Consider the following 21,828-nt stretch of genomic DNA (forward strand, 5'->3'; position numbering starts at 1 on the left):
GCGGTCAGCTGAACGTGTAATCGTGCCGCGCCCACTGAACTCGGTTTTTTTTAATGAATGATAATAGAATGGTAACCCGTACACGCTGGTGGGGCATCAGTGAGGGAAGATGTAATACGAGGTCTGTCCGGAAAGTTCGTATAAAAGTGTTCTGGAATGCGAGAAAGAGGAGTGGGGAGGCCATGTAAGCGCAGGACCCCTTCCTTATGTCCCTAACAATGCTTCAGTTCTGGTCTGACCGCCGTGCGGTGCGAACTGGCTTGTCACGCCATCTGTGAAGTTACCTCTTAACGAAACCCCGTCGGCATGGAGCCCGCTTCCGTTGAAGAGCAGCGCGTCGTAATCAAGTTTCTCTCGAAACTCGGCAAGAATGGCCGTGAAATTTTTGCCGATCTCAGAACAGTTTATGGGGATGATGCTGTGAAGGAACCAACCGTCCACAAGTGGCTAAAAAGATTCAGAGAGGGCCGAGAAAGCGTTCAAGATGACCCACGTTCAGGACGTCCTTCCACTTCACATTCCGACGAAAACGTGGAAAGAATTCGAACTTGTGTTAATGGGGACCGTCGTTTAACGGTCAGACAGTCGTGTGGCACGAGTTCGTCCAGAATTGGCGCGAGAGGGGCGTTGGATTCTTCACCACGACAATGCCCCTGCCCACACCTCTCTTGTTGTCCGTGAGTTTTTGAGTAAAAATTCCATTACGGTGACCGAACACCCCCCCCTATTCGCCGGATTTGGCCCCGTGTGACTTCTTCTTGTTCCCAAAAACCAAATTGGTACTTCGGGGGCGGCATTTGGGGGACATAAATGAGATAAAAAAAGCTACGACGGGGCAGCTGAGAAACCTACAACCAGAGGACTTTCAAGGAGCCTTCTCACAGTGGAAACGGCGTTGGCACAAGTGCATTATGTCACAGGGGGAGTACTTTGAAGGGGATAAAATTGATTTACCTGAATAATTGTAAAATAAAATTTTTAAAAAACTTTTATACGTACTTTCCGGACAAACCTCGTATTACAATACAGGAAGGCTTTCAGCAAACAACTTTTTCCTCATTGAATAATTTATTATAATAGAGAAATACATTTGGAACGTTTAACAATGCGGAGCGAACAGAGACACAAAATGTTACACTTTTTAATACAATATATATGACAGAGACATAGATCATAATCGTATACAGCCATGGGTGTGAGTAGAGCATACTCTTTTTTTTTATACAGCTTAGAATGGCAAACAAGCTGACGGCCCACCTGATGGAAAGTGGTAACCGTCGCCTTTAGACACGAGCAGTACCATAAACATAACAGAGTATACTGTTTCGCCCATGATACCCCCCATGCGTTGCCATTCCTGAGGACTCGAGTGTTATTCCTCTGTACCCAGTAAATTCACGCCATATCCCACCCTTCAAACCGAAACACAGCCATGCAAACAACTGCTTCACGGTTGAAACACGAATGGGTTAGAGGTACCCAAGCAATCGACTTTTGTACAGTCTCTCTTTGGTTGGTGAGGTTGAAAAGGCAGGTCAGTTAGCCCACCGTGATGAATTCAACGACAAATTAGTCACGATGGTTTCCAGGGGGAAACGCGTGGAGGTCGACCTGATAGGGTATATTGTTAGCAATAGGATTGCTCATCTCCATTACTAACAATACTCTCAGCCGCCACTGAACCCACTTTGCAGCAGACAGGTTGTGTGTTTCTCATCAATATTCTTACAAATATAATAAAATTCTAAATAGACAGTGTCTACACATGGAAGATTATCATTTCAGACATTGTCCGTCCACTGCTGGACATAGGGCTCCCCTATAGATTGACATAAGGATCGGTCTTGAGCGACCTACATTCACTGACTCTCTGCAATGCATTTGAGGCCGTCACTACATCTAGTGGGGGGTCGCCCTACACAGCATTTGCTTGTACGGGGTCGCCATTCAAGAAGTCGCCTTTATTTATATTTCTGTACATGGGAGATATACATATACAGCGCGGTGGTTTCCAGGGGGATTACAGGGAGGTCGACCTACTGTTCCCCTGGAAACCACCGCGTTCCCTCCCCCCCCCCCCCGCCCCTCTATGCCAGGACTACACGGCATTGCAAAATAGTGTAATAGCTAAAATAGGTTTGTAGAAGATAGCAATTTTTATGAATAAGGGGGAAAAAGGGATGAAGGTAAGGAAATTAAAAACAAATTGTAAATTAATTTTATTTTATTTTGCGTGTTTAAATTAAACACTTGAATATTAACAATTATTAATATAAATTTGAGATATCTAAAATTATAAACAGAATTAGTAAGATTCCAGCGCCAATGTTTTTCTACCGTCCACACAATAAGCGTGCATACTTAGTACAGATGTCTTAGAATGCATAGATAGAGAATCAAGTGTTAAAACATGACAACCTTAAATGGCCAAACGTCAAATTGGATGACACTTTTTTTTTTAATAAAAACTATAAACCTAGGAACAATAACCAAATACACTTTTCTCAATGTCGCCAGTAATTTCATTAAAAATTTCCCACATCAAGTCGATTTTAAATTAAAATTAAAAATTATTTCTATCATATAATTATTCAGATGTACGTATTGATTACAAATTAATAGCGACATGAATTATGTCAAAACTAGTGATATTTAAAGTAGAAAGGTCTTTATTCAAATATATTTGTTTACAAGCACTTTTAAATCATTTTCTAATCTACTGCAGGCTTCGGAAGGTGTCTGTTGTGAAGAGCCCGCGGGAAACTCAACAGTTACTCTTTTAAATCTCTGTTAACATTATGTGTATTTATTTAAATGTACCATGTCTAATATTACACGGTCGTTGGCAGCCCGCGCATGATCCACTAACACCGTGCACGCTTGTCATTCAAGTAATCGTTCAGTGTGTAATAGGCTTTTTCTATAAGTATTTTTTTTTTTAATAACAGTTTTAAACTTATTAAAAAGCAGATCTAAAATATCCTTCGGTATGTTATTATAACATTCAATGCCCATTCCCATTAAAGACCTATTAACTTTTTCTAAACGTTACACTTCGGAACAGCTGGTTTGTATCTGTATCTAGTGTTAACATTATTCAGATCACTGTTTTGTGTGTTTAATCACTATTGATTCAACACTAAACTGCTGAACCGATTTTGATAAAATTTCTATAGAACCAATCTGTAAGTATGTATATTCAGATAAAAAAAGAATTTTCCAAATTGGTCTACAACTGACGGAGTTATGAGGTGACAAATTTAAGTACTAATTGTGCTAATAAGTAGAAAAACACATGTTAAGTAGCAACCACTAAGTGTGGTGGCAGGTGGTAGGTGCCAGGTGGTAGGTGGCAGCTCTACCGCCCGCAGCCGCCGCCGCCGCACTTGGAGCGCTTGGGGGGGCGGTACGACGACGTGGACGCACCCCCACTCAGCGGCAGGTAGTCTGTACGAGAGACATATATATTAGAAAGAGATAAAGATATATTTACTGCTTAATTCTACACTTATTAATCAGAAATAAAAAAAAAAAAACAAACATAAAAATACCGTCAATTTATAATGAATCTACCCTACTCTTGTATCATATACGCCCCGCTTGCATTATTCTGTCGCCGAATACACTAGCCATATACGGTCGTAACTGCCTATGACAAAATATCGTCGTACGATCATGTCGTATTCCCGCTGATATCCGCCCACGCTGGGTGGAAACCCTTCTTGACCGCGTGTGGGACGCCGCTTCATCGTAGCTGATCGTCTTTCGTCTTCCTACCATCTACCCATACTGGATAGACCGTGATACACCGCTGATACAGTCCACATCCGCTGATTTCAAGACGGAGACGATATTTGGCCGAGAAGAACGCTGCAAGGCTCTGGATTCAAGGATTGCCATCAGCAAAAACACAGTGGTACCTACTGGTGGATGCAGCTTACTACGTCACAGCTGAAGGTCAACCCTCGTCCGTCTTAAAGTATGTATTTGATATTCAGAACTAGTCCGCAGTACGTTTGCTCGGTTAACCCAATATTGGTACCCTGTGCGTACAGTTGGTATCTAGAAAATATGGCATGACGAATAGTTTTTGTTGAAATCATCACGGGAACAAATAATGTGCTAACTGACCTGCTTCATCCTCACCTATCATCCTTCACTGGTGCCCCAACAGCGCAAACGGAGTTACCATTCCATTATTAACATTTACACTTTGCATTTATAGATTGTTAAATAGTTTTTCGATGTGGTTTCCGAGTGCCGCGCGAGGGCGGTACTCACCGCGGCCGTCGCCGAGCCGCTGGCCGGCGGTGCTGGCGGTGCTGGCGGCGCCGTACTTCTGCAGCCGCTCGGCCGCCTCCGCGCGCTTCCGCTCCTCGCGCTGAAACCGACCACGTGCACACGTTGAGGGCAAAATAAAATAATAAATCTTACTCCACAAAAAAAAAACTTCCATTGCAATAGTAGCAAAACCAATGATTCTAATTAAAAAATTAAACTACTTTTTGCAAAATGACTTTTGATAAAATGTCTATGGGACCAACATCTTTTCTTTGGGTTTTGGTGTTAGTAATGAGGTCTAATAGCCCCATTGCTAGCAATATACCCTCTCAGGTCGACCTCCACTCGGTTCCCCCTGGAAACCATCATGGTTAATTTTTGTCGAATTCATCACGGTGAGCCAACTGACCTGCATTCATTCTCACCTATCATCTTCCACTGGTGCCTCGTCGGTGTATACCGATAGCGCAGACGAGGTTGCATTTTCACCCATTAAAAGAAACATCTTTTTATTTCTTTTTCTAATCTATTCATTGGCAATCTGTTCTTTATAGAATAATAATCCAATATGCTATTTGGATGTCACATTTGAATTTTCTTATATGATGTCGCCAATCCATCAGCTCTTAGTTTATGTTTGTAAATCTTTCTACCAGTCCTTGGATACTGTTTTTTTTTTAACTGAGAGAAACTATTACTTCCCAATCCTTGTAATTGAACGGCCAATTCATTCCTGTGCCTATTCAATATGGATTGATAATTTTTACTAAATATCTCGATTTCCTGAGGGCCTACCATGAAATGTTTTCTGAAATTTCAGGGCCAAACGAAAAAGAAATTTGATGTTAAAATTACATAATACATGGGGTTTGGAAATATTAAAAATGTTAAAATATTGTTCCTTTGGACTTGTTATGATAGGATGTATGACGAACGAAATGTTAAACTCCATTTATTGGTCCGATATTGGTATAAACAAAAACACGAAATTGAGTCCGAAATTTCTAAATTTTATTGGTAGACCTGCTGTGAAACGGAGATAATACTTTTAATATGCAATGAGAGGATTTTAGAATGGAAAACTACAGAAAAGATGAGGAGACAGACTTTAGCAAAATATATTTAAACAATATGTAAAAACAATATGTCAAAAAAATATATAAATTTCGAATGACAATAAGAATATAAAAAATGTAGCAAAGAGTTCGCTACATCCTGCCCCTCGTGCAGAACTGCACCAACTAGTTTAACTGGCCAAGGTCAGACAAACCTTAAGTGGTCAACTTTACTAGTTTTTTAAGGGGGCGCCGTAGCGTACCTCCTGCTGTGGCAACGTCCACTACTCGTGTTACTCCATCTCTGCCGGGAAACAATCTTTCGATCCTTCCTCGTGGCCAAGTACCTCGTGGTAGAGACTCGTCGACTATAAAGACTACGTCTCCGACTTGCAAATCCTGCGTTCCTTTTGTTTGGACTCTTAGTTGCATTGTGGGGAGGACTTCCCGCACCCACCGATTCCAAAAATGGTCAGCCAACCTTAATTCCTTTCTCCAGTCCGAACGGCCAATTAGGTCACGATCTTCCAATGGTGGTGTTATTTGGTTTGACGACGTACCAATGAGGAAATGGAATGGTGTCAAGGTGGTTGGTTCATCAGGATCGCTTGAAATATGAATTAATGGGCGTGAATTTACAATTGCCTCAGCTTCTGCTACAAGTGTCGTAAAAATTTCTTCTTTGGGTGACCTTTCTTTGAGAGTGGCTTTTAATGCGACCTTGACAGATCTTACAAGCCGCTCCCAACACCCTCCAAAAGTTGGCGCTGCTGGTGGAATAAAGCTCCAAGTGATACCTTTTGTAGCCGCAAAATTTTTTACATCAGATGAGTAAAATTCTTTAAGAATGCGGTTGGCTCCAATAAATGCAGTACCGTTGTCAGAAAAGATGGTGGTTGGAGTTCCTCTTCTGGCAATAAAACGTCTAAGACTCATTATCGCAGAATCTGCGGACAGACTATGCACCACCTCCAAGTGGATAGCTCTTGAAGACAGGCATGTAAATAAGGCTATATAGCGTTTTTCGTGACGTCGTCCAATAGTCACAGTAACTGGACCGAAGTAATCCACTCCAGTATATGTAAAAGGTCGTTGATGATGTGCTAATCTTTGTTGCGGCAGGTCTCCTCTGGCAGGATCCATTGGCAAGGCCCTGCGAATTCGACAAAACGGACACTGTCTGGCTACGGATCTTACAGTATTACGAAGGCTAACTAACCAGAATTTTTGTCTTAATTCGTTTATAACCAACTCATGGTTTGCATGACCTGCACGGCAATGGTAAAAATGTACTAACAAGTGTACAACTGGGTGGCGACCATCTAGCAAAATTGGAAACTTGGTGTCTGGATCAACATCCTCTACGGCTTTAATTCTCCCAGCTAAATGTAAAAGCTTGTCTTCTCCAATAGTTGGTGAAAGTTTACTCAGGCGACTATTCCGAGGTATTGGTTTAGAATTAAGGATCAATTTGTATTCTTCTCCAAAACTATTTAGTTGTGTGCGCTGCAAGATGTGCCTTTCTGCGGTTTTAATTAAATCGGCATCTAATGGTAGCAGAATAGTGGAGCGCCGGCGAGAACGAAAGACTTCGCCATTTAATTTAGAATTTCGAATGTTGGCCAAAATTTCTCTAAAAATAGCTACAGCTTGATGAACCCGAGCTGTGGCACGTAATAAACGAGTCCAGTCACTGAAGAAATCAAAATTTGCTGTGACTGGAAAAGCCAAATCTGAATTAAAAGAAGTGAATCCCACCAATTCCTGTGGTTGACACTTTAGCTCCTCAAGAAATGGTGCGATATTAACTGGCTCCTTTGGCCAGTTTTCTGGAGAATTATGTAAAAATGATGGTCCACAAAACCACCTATGTGAACTATCTAAATTAATAGGACGTAACCTAGTCGCGTCATCGGCTACATTCATATCCGTTGGCACCCATCGCCATTCATTGACGGATGAATTTTCTAATATTTCGCCTACGCGATGGGCGACAAAGGGTTTGTAGCACCGTGCATCGCCTCGTAACCATTGGAGAACAGTCATCGAATCAGTCCAAAAAATGTACAAACAGCCTTTTTGCGATGGCTGTCCTTAACGGTGATTGCGAGACGGGAAGCAATTAGGGCGGCCTGGAGTTCCAGTCGTGGGATAGAAACTGGTTTTAAAGGAGAAACGCGAGCTTTGCTCGAGATGAGAGTGAGCTTAATGTCGCCGTCAGCGTATATTAAACGCCAATAAGCGACGCATACGTATGCAAGCTCACTTGCATCTGCGAAAATGTGCAACTCTCTGTACGAAGGTTCGCATCCTTTAACGCTAGAATACCAACGAGGAATTGTTAATGAAGAAATACTCAACAGTTCCTTAAACCAGTCATTCCATCTTGATGTCTCTGTCTGTGAAAGTTCAGTATCCCAATCTACATTAGATCTCCATGTTTTTTGAAATAAAATCCGACCCTTTATGACAATAGGCCCTAATAAACCCAAGGGGTCATAAACACGCATTATATGTGACAAGACCTTGCGTTTTGTAAGAGAGTTAGGGTAGGTTTCGGATATACCAGTACGATAACCCAAATTGTCAGTTGCAGAATTCCATGACATGCCTAACGCTCGGACATTAGTGACAGAGTTACAGACATCAATTTCCAATGGTTGAACAGCTCGGAGGTCTTCCGGAACGAGTTTTAGTGCTGTTGGCTCATTGGAAATCCATCCCCGCATCTCAAAACAAGCAGCCTTGTGAACGGTGATAATATCAGACGCTAACTGAGCTGCCTCGTCGATATCGTCCAATGAATCTATGTAGTCATCCATATAATGATGACACAATATGGCATTTGTAGCTTTAGGATACAGGTGCTCATAGTCTTGAGCATTCTTTTTTTTTATAAATTGTGCGATGAACGGACTGCAGCATGCACCAAAAATGACGGATGTCATCCTGAACTCTTTTATAGGTTGTAATTTATCATGTCTCCAAAGAAACCTAAATGCGTCTCTGTCCTGTTCTCTAATACGAACTTGTGGAAACATTTCCTTAATATCTGCCATCATAGCAAAATGACCCTCGCGAAAACAGAACAATATTTTTAATAACGATTGGAGTAGATCCGGCTCGAAGGACCAAATGAAACGGAGATAATACTTTTAATATGCAATGAGAGGATTTTAGAATGGAAAACTACAGAAAAGATGAGGAGACAGACTTTAGCAAAATATATTTAAACAATATGTAAAAACAATATGTCAAAAAAATATATAAATTTCGAATGACAATAAGAATATAAAAAATGTAGCAAAGAGTTCGCTACACTGCTGTTTTACCTTCAATATTATGCTATATTGGCACCAACTTCTAAATATGTGCTTCCAATCAACAAAAAAAGAATTTTCCAAACTAGTTTACAACTGATGGAGTTATAAAGGTAACAAACAAAAAAAAAAATTACAACCCAATGGACAGACAACCTGCTTCTTTTTTAAGTGGATTGAATAACTAGTATGTACTTACCTCCTTCTGCTGTTCGAGCGCCCGCTGCGACGCCTCCAGCAGGTCGCGCTGCTGCTTCTCCCGCGCGCGCTGGATCGCCTCCATGCGCGCCAGCGCCTTGTCAGGGTCTGCAATACACAAGTGATGCTGTACAAATACAACCACCCACTATGTTTTACAATAACAATGGGCCAACTGACCTGCCTTCATCCTCACCTATCACCTCTCACTGGTGCAGTACTAGCATATACCAATAGCTCAGACAGGGTTACCATTCCATTATCATCGCATTGAAAACTCATCATTCATACTCCATCATTGTTAACCAATAATGCAAGCAAAGTTAATATGTTTTCTCATATAACCCATCGTGAATCACCTTTATGGTACTCAGCGTCCTCTCGTGCTTGCCGCCACTCGTCGAGGCGCGGTCGCAGCCGCCGGTAGAGGTAGAGCGCCGCCGCCGCCGCGCCCACCAGGAACCATCCGTACGTCGCCAGGAACTGCAGCACTGGGAATAATAACAATTCACAATATTACAACAGTAACAAATATCAGTTTAAAATTACTATTTTCTAATTAGGTGTCTTATATAGTGGTAAATACGATCACGTATCTGCCTTTCACAACCAGTTAAAGTGGCTCCCTATCCGACTTCGACGTGATATGCACATTCTTTCTTTCCTTTATAACATACTCAATAACCCCAATCCTCCATCGTACCTCCGCTCCCGGTTTAAATTATTACCACCACCAGTCCGTCCTAAACGCTCCTGTCAACTTCAGTTCAGGATGCTCGAACTTCCTATGTATAGGACACACTTTATGGGCAACTCTTTCTCATATTGAGCTGTCCAGTTATGGAACAAACTCCCTTCCCACATACAAGAGAGTCCCTCTATTACCTCTTTCAAGAAGAGGTTGAAATCACATTTTCTTTCCCTTGAGTAATATTTTTTTTTTTTTGTATTTTTCTAATTGAACTGTCAAATCTTAAAATTATTAAACGAAATTTCTAATGTAAGTAGTATATTCATTTATTTTAACACTTATTATATAAGTAGGTAGGTATTGTATGTATTTATAGTGTATGTATTTATGTAATATTTTATTATATATTTTAATATTTTATTTAACTATATATTTGTTTATGTATTAATAGTTGTAGCACTTCAGCTGCCCGCTAATGAAATGCTTTCTTACTGTACTGGGTTGACTGGAAGAGATCTCTGTCAGAGATAAGTGCACCCTTGCTCACAACATTTATAAATAGATTATTTTATATGTAACTTACAAGTGCAATAAAGTATATATATATAGATACTGGTTATAACAGTGGAGGATGGTTGAAATGTCCTTAGAAATGCTGAGGTCTATGCGGCCCAAGAAACTATGCATGTATAAATGTTTGTATCTAATTCTACATGGGTACTTGAGACTACACTGCCGGGTTACTAGCATCACAGTCTTACACATACAGGTCATTTATTCATAATTTATACAATTACACGACCAGTTTCAGTTGATTATGTCATTCCCATTAGAAATTTGTCATATTCTTTTTTTTTACTTACACATCTTTATTCTATTCTAATTTTGAGAAAAATGTGTTTTCTATATAATAATAATAAATTATTATTAATAAATGTTTAAAAGTAATATTAATATATATCAATAATATTTGTTTTTTTACTTAGTTGTTTACTTAGTTAGCACCAGATCCTTATTATAATTTATTATTATATCAGCCATTAACTGTCCACTGCTGAACGCTGCCCCCTCTTTTGGGGGGTTTTGCCAATAGTTGCCACACTTGGTGGGCAGGCTGGCATTTACAGTTAGGCTGTAGTGATGTTTAAAGAGGGACACTGTTGGCCATTCCTCAACCATTAAGTCCATATACTGAGTGGATATAGAAGACTGAATGCCAACACTCTTTATCCATATTTCTTAACAAACAGCTATTTCAAGTCAAATCCTTTTTTATTTGGATATTGAAGGTCGTATTCTAGATTTTTTATGTACATATTTGAAGTCCCACTCACCAAATGTGACTGGATTCACCATAGTTGGTTGTGCTTCCACTTCTTCCTCGATCAGTGTATCCATTTTATATTGTTTATTGCACTCAAATACCTAAAAAAGGAGATTAAAAGTTATCAACTTCCTGCAACTGTACGGATTGTTGCGAAATAGTAGATGTTGCCTGTTTTTCTTTGCCGAAATATTAGCGTTCAATGCGCGTCGAATGAATAACCCACTAATTATTTAATTATATTTACATGGATTTATTAAAATAAATTAAATAATGACCTATTTTCTTGTTTCTAGAATCTTGTTTGACAACTACGCGATTCGAGTTTACAATAGACCAATAGAGAGACAAGCATGACGTGTTGTATATTGTCATTCTGACAGCACTTAGCTTGGCTTAGAAAAAGAAAAATCGAAAATCCGAAATCTATTCTTGTTCTTAGTAAAAAATATCTCCTACTTACCTCTAATTACGTTCTCATTCTTCGATTATAAGAGTTGTTTAGACTGTGGATACTACTTAACGTTAATCTTATAATAATTTATAACAATGCTTTAAAGTGACTCCAGCTACTGTTAAACTTTTTAAGTTCTTGATTATATTTAATTATATATTTATATAGTTGTAGTGAGTAGCTACTATTCTTAATCTGTGACATTCGGTAATATTGAAATATGGATAGAGTTTTTGACTTGAAAATTATTTTCATATCATGTAATTAATGGAATAGGTAGGTACTTAAAAATGTAAACAGGTACAAGTCTCTGAATGTGGAAACTTTATTGTCTATGATTTTATTTTTCTTCTTTCTTTACTGTAAGGTTCAATCAGAGTATATATCCAAGATAGATGTGATTGCATATTTAACCAACTTCAAAAAAGAAGGGAATTATTGTGAAAGCGTTACGAAATTCAGTACGATAGTAAAACCGTATTGTTGCTTTGAGGATGATGCCTGCTAATGCTATTTAATGTTTATGTTGATAACATTCCAATTTTTGTATCGCAACGGTAGTGTTCATGTCTAGAGATTCCACTTTCCATCAGGTGGACCGTCAGCTTGTTTGCCATTCTAAGTTGGATAAAAAATCTATTCCCAGGTATCACGCCTCGCTGGTGCCCCCTTATCACCCACAGAAAGCTTCTTATAAATTTAATAAAACAATATGTGGGTACTTTAGAAAATATTTTATTCAGTTTGGTTTGATGCAACACACACTCACATAGTATCACATTGCTTACGTCTATATATACATACATACATAGTATATACAAGCGCGGCGTCGCCACCTAACAACAAGGAATTACATAGAACGAGTGATAAAATTGTCAATTCATAGCAGGCTAGTGTATAGAAAATGTTATACGGCCGTATAACGCTACCAAATTCAGATACAACCTGCTTGCATACTGTCTACATAAACTGTGTCCAATATATAATGTAGTAATGTAAAACTTGTTATTGTCAAATATTTGACATATCAAACATTTTCTATACACTAGCCTGCTATGAATTGAGAAGAATAGCAACTGATGGTGTATCTTTCGTCCTCTTTTTACTAATTATATTTGCATAAGAAGAAAGGAGGCAACCATATGATTTACAGTTTTTATTTTATCATTCCTTCTATGTAATTCCTTGTTCTTAGGTGGCGACCGCCGCAATTGATTGATATACACTAGGCAGCCGGGTGCTCGTACACCTGGTGGCAGTGAACACTGCACGGCCGGCGGCTGGCGGCCGGCTGCCGACTGCAACTAGTCACGTGGAACACAGCCGTATATAATTGGACATCTCAACATTAACAATTAATTACATTTCATCCAAAACGTACCATTTACACATTCGCCATCAGATTCCAAATTGAACTAAATATAAATAAAATTAATTAATTTAATTAAATTTAATTATGAACAATTAGTTCGTTCGTTATAATTAACTAAAATATAATTAACTAGGGAACTGTCCAGGTACTGTATAAAGCGGTGATACAATATATTAACATTCATTAGGTATACGGGGCGCTCAAGCCAGGGCCGTAGCTACATCCAAGCTTGAGGTAGGGCAAAAGAACTTTTTGGTAGGGCACGAGTCATAATTAAGCGACTTCGTAAAAACGAATCTAATTTTCTTGGGACCTTTTATTTTAAGACAGGGCATTGCCACTAAATGCCCTCCCCCCATACCCTAGCTACGGCCGTGGTTCCCGTCGAAGTTTGCCGGAGTGTGGTGGCGACGCAATGATTTGTTAATTTGTTAAAATAACATATTTACCGCCCTATTCATAAAAACCATCCTAGAAAACTACTTTAACTATTTTGTTTTGTCCCTGTCTGTCAAATTGAAAAATTAGGGCAAAAAAAAAGGACAGTCAAAATCAGGTTTTAGAATTTTGACGTTTTTATGAATAAAGGGTTTAACATATAATATATGACTGAAATCATTAAAACTGCTCTGATAACGAACTAAAATGTTAAAAAAAAAAACAAGATACGCATAAATCGACTACTAAAGACGTTGCATGTAACTAAATAACTTTTTTTTTTTATACAGGTGGCAAACGATCATGCGGCTAACCTGAAGGTAAATGACTACCGCCGCCCATGATCACCCACAACACCAAAGCCATTGACAGGAGATTCGCCGGCCATTTTCCTTTTAACTGAATTTGCCAACTACTTTTTTGCCATCAAAATCCAACTTTTCAAAAAAAAAAAACTTGACAAGAGTTTTACTGCACGAATTAACACTTCAATTGTTTATCAGAGCACTTTTAATATTATTAATCAGATACGTTGAAAATTGTTTTTGCAACTTGGCAGCTAACTGCGACATCGCCACACTGGTAACTTCCCTCGATATTAGAGATGTGTAATATCCGATATCTATATATCGAGTTCTTCTGGACGTTGATGACGATCCATTGCGATATCCTCTATACCAGTTGGATATCTATATACATTACGAGTGGGTACTTCTTTTCGATATTATATATTGAATAACCGATATGCAATACCACTATTATTGGGCCAATATACGTATAGATATTGTAACTACAATACATAGATATTGCTAGATATTAGCCATTCTTACACGGTAAGAACTAAGGGTGGGCAATATACCTAAAGCAATATTGTAGTCACAATATCTATACACCAAACGTGTCAATATCCGATATATTAGATATCCGTTATCTAATATCATATATTACACATGTCTAGTATGAACCCTCTTCGTGACCCACACAGTAAGTACTCCACTACGAAGCCCTCTTGATCGTTCGAATAGATACACAAACTAACATTTGACAGCGATAACAATAATATAAATATAAAAATTACATTTCAAATTATATTTAATAACAAAATCACTAAATAAGTACTGGGTGTATGTTTCAATAATTCTCTTATTCTCAGTCACTTAGTTGACAGTCGAGCTTTTTATATTCAGCACTAGTTATATACCGCAGCGCTGCCCGCGAGAATTACATGTCTTCGATTATATAGATAGAGCATTGGGTCTCAAAAATGAGTCAACTTTTTGTCAGCTCATTTGGTATCTATATTTAATAAAAAAAAATAGTTTTTGCGCATTAAAAAGGTATAGAATTTATAAGACAAAACAAATATAGAAGCTATAAAGGAATCACTCATAACTATTTATCACGCAAATTTGTATGAAAAAGTTGAGCCGCTTCTCTCGAAGTATTTGTATGGAGACAGTCTATGTATATAACCTAAGATTATAATATAGTGCGGGTGAAAGCTAATACTTTGATAGTTTTTACTGTATATGAACCATAAGATATTTATAGTTGAAGTCAATTCATAAAATTGTTCCAGTGTAACTTAACAACAACATAACCAAGTTATGTAAAAATTAATACAGGAACACTCTCTAAATATAATCGAATCGAAATAGATCGATCCATTGATTGATTTCGAATCAATTTACACTACTATTGGACATCAGCGCATTGCATTTACATACACTATCGGGATTTAGAGCGATAAAAAATTTTGCAAGCAATTTTGCTGCCAGACAAAGACGCCGCTCACTTCAGTCCTGTCGTGAGCACGACGCGGCAATAAAGAAGCGAGTATAATATGTAGGTACTATTTACCTGCAAACATTTTTCATCGCCTAAAGTCCCAATTCACAACTCATTTTTCAAGTCCCAATTTACAATATATATATATATATATATATATATATATATATATATATATATATATATATATATATATATATATATATATATATATAAATAACGCAAAAATTTTAAAATTAACTATCACCTCATTGTCTATGGTCAGGTCGATTGTGTGTTTGTTTACATTTTTATCAAGTTCTGTTGAACTATAATAATCATAACATAGTCCCTCGCAATCGAATCGCGAGCTTCAAACCGTACTGATGTAAATACAAAGTGGAGGGGCCACGAGAGACAATTACTAGAACATTTGTACGCAGTTTTAAAAGTGCTGGCTACATTGCGTAGAATGCATTATTTTAAGCCAGTAGGTATGTGCTTACGAGGTCTGTCCGGAAAGTTCGTATAAAAGTGTTCTGGAATGCGAGAAAGAGGAGTGGGGAGGCCAGGTAAGCGCAGGACCCCTTCCTTATGTCCCTAACAATGCTTCAGTTCTGGTCTGACCGCCGTGCGGTGCGAACTGGCTTGTCACGCCATCTGTGAAGTTACCTCTTAACGAAACCCCGTCGGCATGGAGCCCGCTTCCGTTGAAGAGCAGCGCGTCGTAATCAAGTTTCTCTCGAAACTCGGCAAGAATGGCCGTGAAATTTTTGCCGATCTCAGAACAGTTTATGGGGATGATGCTGTGAAGGAACCAACCGTCCACAAGTGGCTAAAAAGATTCAGAGAGGGCCGAGAAAGCGTTCAAGATGACCCACGTTCAGGACGTCCTTCCACTTCACATTCCGACGAAAACGTGGAAAGAATTCGAACTTGTGTTAACGTCGATGTGCTCAGACGCCTCAAAGCTCGTGTGGCACGAGTTCGTCCAGAATTGGCGCGAGAGGGGCGTTGGATTCTTCACCACGACAATGCCCCTGCCCACACCTCTCTTGTTGTCCGTGAGTTTTTGAGTAAAAATTCCATTACGGTGACCGAACACCCCCCCTATTCGCCAGATTTGGCCCCGTGTGACTTCTTCTTGTTCCCAAAAACCAAATTGGTACTTCGGGGGCGGCATTTGGGGGACATAAATGAGATAAAAAAAGCTACGACGGGGCAGCTGAGAAACCTACAACCAGAGGACTTTCAAGGAGCTTTCTCACAGTGGAAACGGCGTTGGCACAAGTGCATTATGTCACAGGGGGAGTACTTTGAAGGGGATAAAATTGATTTACCTGAATAATTGTAAAATAAAATTTTTAAAAAACTTTTATACGTACTTTCCGGACAAACCTCGTATGTTGCAAATAATTTGCGCATGTTATTATGACGGCTCGAAGCCCGCGAAATGTTTATTGGATCCATAAGATACTACTTCAGTAATATTTTTACTAATATTCAATTCCCTTTATAAATTATTCAGTGTAACTACCTGCGGTCAGTCTTTATTGAACCTTACATATAAACACTATAGATTAGTTTTATACAAATAAGCATACGGCCCGCCCGATGGCTGCGTCTTTGTTCAGTTCAAGACTGGTTTCCCGAATAACTTAACATTTACAAGAGTACCAATTGATATATTTAATAAATTCATTGCTTTCCGTTTACCGAATAATAACTGTATTATACATTTCATACATGGCCGTAGCTGCGGGGGGAGGGGGGGGGAGCGGCATTGAGGTGGTCCTACCTAATGCCTTACCTTAAAATGAAAGGCCTTAAGAAAATTAAACAGATTTGCTCTTTCGTAGTCACTTAATTATGGCTTCTGCCCTACCAACAAGTTCTTATGCCCTACCTTAATCTTGGGTCCAGCTACGGCCCTGGTATCAATTCACTTACATCAGGGATTATATGTTTTATTGCTGTAAATAGACTTAAGAGCGTTCATAGCGCAGTATGACAATGACGCAGTCTGTCTGTCATTTTGAAAAACAAGTGAACACTTCAATGTTTCCAATCAATTATTTATTTATTTATACATTATTGTACACACACACATACACACACACACTGACAGTAAATAAAAATGACAGAGGTCAACAAACAGACGTACAAAAGCGAGCTTAACTCTACAAGGGTTCCCGACCAGCAAATAAAGTGGATACTAAATCAAATTAGATGCGGTTTATACAGTTGTAACAGTGGCAGTCTTACATCATTATAAGAGAACACTTTAGCTTTACTTTTACTATAAAAAAAAAAAACACACACACACACACACACACACTAAAGGCCTTTAAGGTAAAACTAGAACAAGTATTGAGCATCGCATACTAACTTTATCAGCTGGATATGTTTGCGAAACTGAAAATTACAACACAGCGCTCGTCACAACATTCAACGTCAGTCTACTCACAAGCTGGCCGAGTGGCTTTTTTTTATACCACTAAAGTGACAAACATACGGCCCACCTGATGGTAAGCGGTTACCGTAGCCTATGAACACCTGCAATACCAGAGGTATTACGCGCGCATTGCCGACCCTGAAGAAACCTCTTTACCCCCCTTTTGAAGAACCCCATGCTGTAGTCTCTTGGGAAAACCTCGGTTTGGTATATTTTTTTTTTAATTTCCTTTATTCTTACACAAGTCTTTTTTGTATTATGCTTTGTTCTCATTACAATATTTGAATAAAAAACTTAACCATTGCAACATGTTTACACTAACAGCCACATTTCATGTCTTTGTCAGCAACACTCCCCTTTCCCTACACGTCTTAATTAATACCTTATTTATTTTATTTATAAGCGTAACTTTACATTTATATTTTTTTATATCAACTCGTGGCTTCACTGCACTGTCATACATCTGATTATGTGCATATGAAGTATTTAAAAAAAAAAATACAATGAACTGAACATATCACACTCATTTATATGTAAATTGTTAAGCGTATTATGACAGCGGGCCGAGGCGCGCGGTCAGGCTAGTGCTCACGTTACAGCCGCTCACGACTAAGGGTCACGAAATGATTTTTTTTTATACAACTTGGAATGGCAAACAAGCTGACGGCCCACCTGATGGAAAGTGGTAACTGTCGCCTATACACATGAGCAGTACCGTGGACATAACAGAGTGTACTGTTTCAACCATGATACCCCCCATGCGTTGCCATTCCTGAGGACTCAGGTGTTATTCCTCTGTACCCTTTAAGTTCACGCCATATCCCACCCTTCAAACCGAAACACAGCCATGCAAACACAACTGCTTCACGGTTGAAACACGAATGGGACAGAGGTACCCAAGCAATCGACTTATAAAAGTCGCTGCTGTGAAAAATAAAATAAAGTACGCGTGCAAAATTAAATAGCTAGACTAGAGACTTATGCTGTATCAAATCGCAGCTTAAGTCAACTAAAACTTTAAAGCTTAATACTCATCTCCCAATCGCGAACCAAATAATATTGAAAAAAAAAAAAAAGACTTATAAAAGTCCAGTAGAAAGAAGAAAAGTAGAAAAAAAGAAATCCAGTAGAAATTAATTCTGGAAAATTAATATTTTTCCTAATTTTTCTTTTCTTTCCATTTAATATCATGTAACCTGTGATATTATGTCATAATATAAAGAAATAATAATATTGTATAGTGAAATATTATGAAATACCAGAAAATAGCAATGCAATACACGTATTGAAATGCTGCCGCGACGCGCGCAGTCAGCCGTGCGAGGTGAACGCCGCGAGCGTACGACGCTACGTACTAGGAGGCGGCACTGACCGCTGACCGCTGACCGCGCGCTGTACGCACGAGTATCGCGCCTCGCGGCCATCGTAATATTTCAAATACATTGGGCGCAGTCGACACTGAGTATCGTTCATTATTCGACTGTAAAAACAATCTGCCACCTGATTCAGACCATTCATCTGAATCAACTGTTTTCGTTTTGCCCGACCTGTCCCTTCCACCTTTTATAAGTATATTAGTTTCATATATCATATATATGACAGTGTAGTAACGCCCCCCCCCCCACTCCCCAGTCCCTAACCTCCCTAATTAGTAAATATATTCTACTCCGACACGTCGCGACACGTGTCGGTGTGCGTCAAATCACAGATACAACAACACAGTCGCCCCCTACACGGAGCACTGAGCACACCAGTTTCGGTGTGAACACTTACAACACAAGCTGTACTCGCTCAACCACTTGCAATTACGAATATAAATACATACATACTTACATACATACAAACATATATACAAATATATATATATATATATATATATATATATATATATGTATATATATATATATATATACACATACATACATACATGAAAAAAATCAGTTTTAGCAAAGTATTCGTGTTCCGTGATCTATTAAAACTACGCCTCTTGAACATGCACTTGAGCGAGTGACAATGATGATGTCGAGCTAACAAGTGACAAAACAGTAATTAAAACAGGTCCGCGGGGCGTCTCTATCGCGACGCTGGACGGACGTCACGAAGACAGGGGCTCAATGTGAGGCGAATTGTAGCCCATTATGGAACTTAACTATATAAATATAAAATTAAATTTAGTTCATTGACAAACGCAGCTCAGAACAGATGAAGCGAAAGATTTTTACAGAAATACGTTCAGGGACATCAATGAATGTATGGAAGAATCTCGCAGAACAAGAAAAAATATTGGAATATAGAAAAGATAACATTTGTCGAGTCAGCTGCTGGTCAATACAATACAATACAATACAATAACGTCACATTTACAAGGTAAGAAAGATGCATCAAGTAATCCCAGCCTTCACAACTGTTAACATTTGTCAATATCAACACTTTCATGTATAGATAGTACATAGTTCGGTGTGCGGGCGGCCTTAACGTCGCTACATATTTACATGGGTACATTAACAGCGGCGACACAGACGTAGTGTCGTTTGCCACATGTGTCTGTCTGCACGTCTAATATCACTAACCATCGGTTCGTGGAGTCGTTACAGTCATCCCACACGGCACACGGCGCGGCCGCCAGGTGGCGCGGCGGCGCTAGTCGCGCAGCAGGCCGCGCGCTTTGGCCGTGAGCTTGCGCACGCGGCCGCGAGACGAGATCGACACCGGCGCCCCGCCGCCGCCGCCGCCGCCGCCGCCGCCGCCGCCGCCGCCGCCGCCGCTGCTGGCCGAGCCCGCGCCTGCGGCCGGAAAGGGAGTATTAGTAATGAGGTCTAACAGCCTAATTGCTAGCAATATACCCTCTCAGGTCGGCCTCCACGCGGTTGCCCCTAGAAACCATCACCGTTTAATTCCTGCCGAATTCATCATGGTGGGCCGACTGACCTGTATTCATTCTCACTGATCATCTTACCATTCCATTTTCACCCATTAAAAGAAAAAGACTCCGCGCCTGCCGCCACCAAATACACCACACGTGTCTACACAAGCTCTAGTCCAACACTGGACACTACAGTTCTTTTTCATGCAACTTAGAGTGGCAAACAAGCTAACGGCCCACCTCATAGAAAGTGGCAACCGTCGCCTATAGACATGAGCAGTACCATGGACATAACAGAGTATACTGTTTCGCCCATGATAGCCCCCATGCGTTGCCATTCCTGAGGACTCAGGTGTTATTCCTCTGTACCCTGTAAATTCACTGCCATGTCCCACCCTTCAAACCGAAACATAACCATGCAAACACAACTGCTTCACGGTAGAAACACGAATGGGAACGAGGTGGCCAAGCAAACGAGCATCCACTACTAGCAACCCCGCGTGTAGGCGGAGGCCCGTGTCGACAGTGGCCAGGCAGCGTGCGGCGGTGCGGTACCGTTGTTGCCGTTGAGCGGGCGCGCGGCGTGGCGGTGCGCGAGCGCGTGTCCGTTGAAGTAGTTGTGGTCGTCGTTGGCGGCCGCCACGCTCGCCACGGCCGCCACGCTCGCCACGCTCGCCACGCTCGCCGCGCTCGCCGCGCTCGCCATGCTCGCCACACTCGAGGCCACGCCCAGCGCCTGCGGACGAGTGCATATTTTACTTTTATAAGTCAAGTCAACTAACATGAAAGAAGCGTCAGTGATCAATTTTAAATCTCTGTTAGCATTATGTGTATTTATTTGAATGTACTATGTCTACAATTACAATAAAAGGGATTGTGGTAAGACGGAATGTATTTGGTGTCGGGGTGGTGGAGGTGGTGTTGGTGATGTCAGGGTGGTGGTGGTGGTGTCGGTGGTGATGGTGGTGTCAGGGTGGTAATGGTGGTGGCGGTGGTGGTGTCCGGGTGGTGGTGCGTCGTACCTGCGTGGCGTGCCGGGGGCAGCGCGTGTCGAGGTGGTGGTGGTGTCAGGGTGGTGAGGGTGGAAGTGATTTCAGGGTAGTGGTGGTGGTATTCGGGTGGTGGTGCGTCGTACCTGCGCAGCGTGCCGGCGGCGGCGCGTGTCGAGGTGGTGGTGGCGCTGCTGGTGGCGCTGATGGTGCTGCAGGCGCTTGCTGATGGCGGCGGCCGAGTCCTCCTCGCTGTCCTCGTTGTACCGCCGCGGGCTGCGCCGCGCCCGCAGCGACACGCCGCCGCTCTGTGTACACCACGCAACACACCATTCAATGCTGTCTTACTTTACGCAGCCACTTGAACACTTAAGACAGACAATGCTAAGTAACGTGTATATTGGATAGCCAGTGAACGGCACCCTTACCCGACTGCGGCCGGGTCTCCGCCGTCCGGAGGAGGGCCCGGCGCCGGCCTCCTCTCCATCCGCCGCCTCCTCGTCGCTGCCCTGTTGTCGTTGTCTGCGGATGGACAATGTGGTAGGAATTATTATATCAGTGAGCTTATGCATGAATAGCTTATGTAATGCGCGGTGTGACGCGCGTGTAGTGTAGTGCAGT

The 21,828-nt window shown here is 40.7% G+C and overlaps 2 protein-coding genes across 3 annotated transcripts in view; both read right to left on the minus strand.

Annotated features, from left to right (window-relative positions):
• Positions 1-2,206: 2,206 nt before the first annotated feature.
• Positions 2,207-11,259, minus strand: LOC128200672 (uncharacterized). 2 transcript variants are annotated; one of them, XM_052894809.1, is made up of 6 exons: positions 11,117-11,259; positions 10,880-10,970; positions 9,214-9,345; positions 8,856-8,962; positions 4,282-4,381; positions 2,207-3,447 (listed from the first exon to the last, which is right to left on the minus strand). In XM_052894809.1, the coding sequence occupies exons 2-6, from the start codon at positions 10,941-10,943 to the stop codon at positions 3,359-3,361; spliced, it is 492 nt and encodes a 163-aa protein (XP_052750769.1). In that variant the 5' UTR covers positions 10,944-10,970; positions 11,117-11,259; the 3' UTR covers positions 2,207-3,358. The 2 variants fall into 2 exon arrangements, with proteins under 2 accessions (XP_052750769.1, XP_052750770.1); XM_052894810.1 differs by having other exon boundaries at positions 11,148-11,256.
• An 8,607-nt stretch (positions 11,260-19,866) lies between these two features.
• Positions 19,867-21,828, minus strand: part of LOC113513559 (bromodomain and WD repeat-containing protein 3) — a 31,868-nt gene continuing 29,906 nt past the window's right edge. Inside the window, exons 32-35 of the mRNA XM_052894805.1 lie at positions 21,636-21,729; positions 21,354-21,515; positions 20,774-20,954; positions 19,867-20,138 (exon numbers count right to left, since the gene is read on the minus strand). Of these exons, the coding sequence (XP_052750765.1) occupies positions 19,996-20,138; positions 20,774-20,954; positions 21,354-21,515; positions 21,636-21,729 (580 nt within the window). The 3' untranslated portion in view covers positions 19,867-19,995. The remainder of the gene's footprint in view (positions 20,139-20,773; positions 20,955-21,353; positions 21,516-21,635; positions 21,730-21,828) is intronic.

This window comes from Galleria mellonella, unplaced genomic scaffold (genome assembly GCF_026898425.1).
Source record: "Galleria mellonella isolate WM207_F2 unplaced genomic scaffold, CSIRO_AGI_GalMel_v1 utg232, whole genome shotgun sequence".
NCBI lineage: Eukaryota > Metazoa > Arthropoda > Insecta > Lepidoptera > Pyralidae > Galleria > Galleria mellonella.

Excerpts from the sequence above, each read along its gene's own strand:
- LOC128200672 (XM_052894809.1), bottom strand. The coding sequence starts at position 10,943 with ATGGATACACTGATCGAGGAAGAAGTGGAAGCACAACCAACTATGGTG. Across the intron at positions 8,963-9,213 it reads GGACGCTGAGTACCATAAAG|ACCCTGACAAGGCGCTGGCG; the intron begins GTGATTCACGAT and ends TGTGTATTGCAG. Across the intron at positions 4,382-8,855 it reads CGCTCGAACAGCAGAAGGAG|CGCGAGGAGCGGAAGCGCGC; the intron begins GTAAGTACATAC and ends GGTCGGTTTCAG.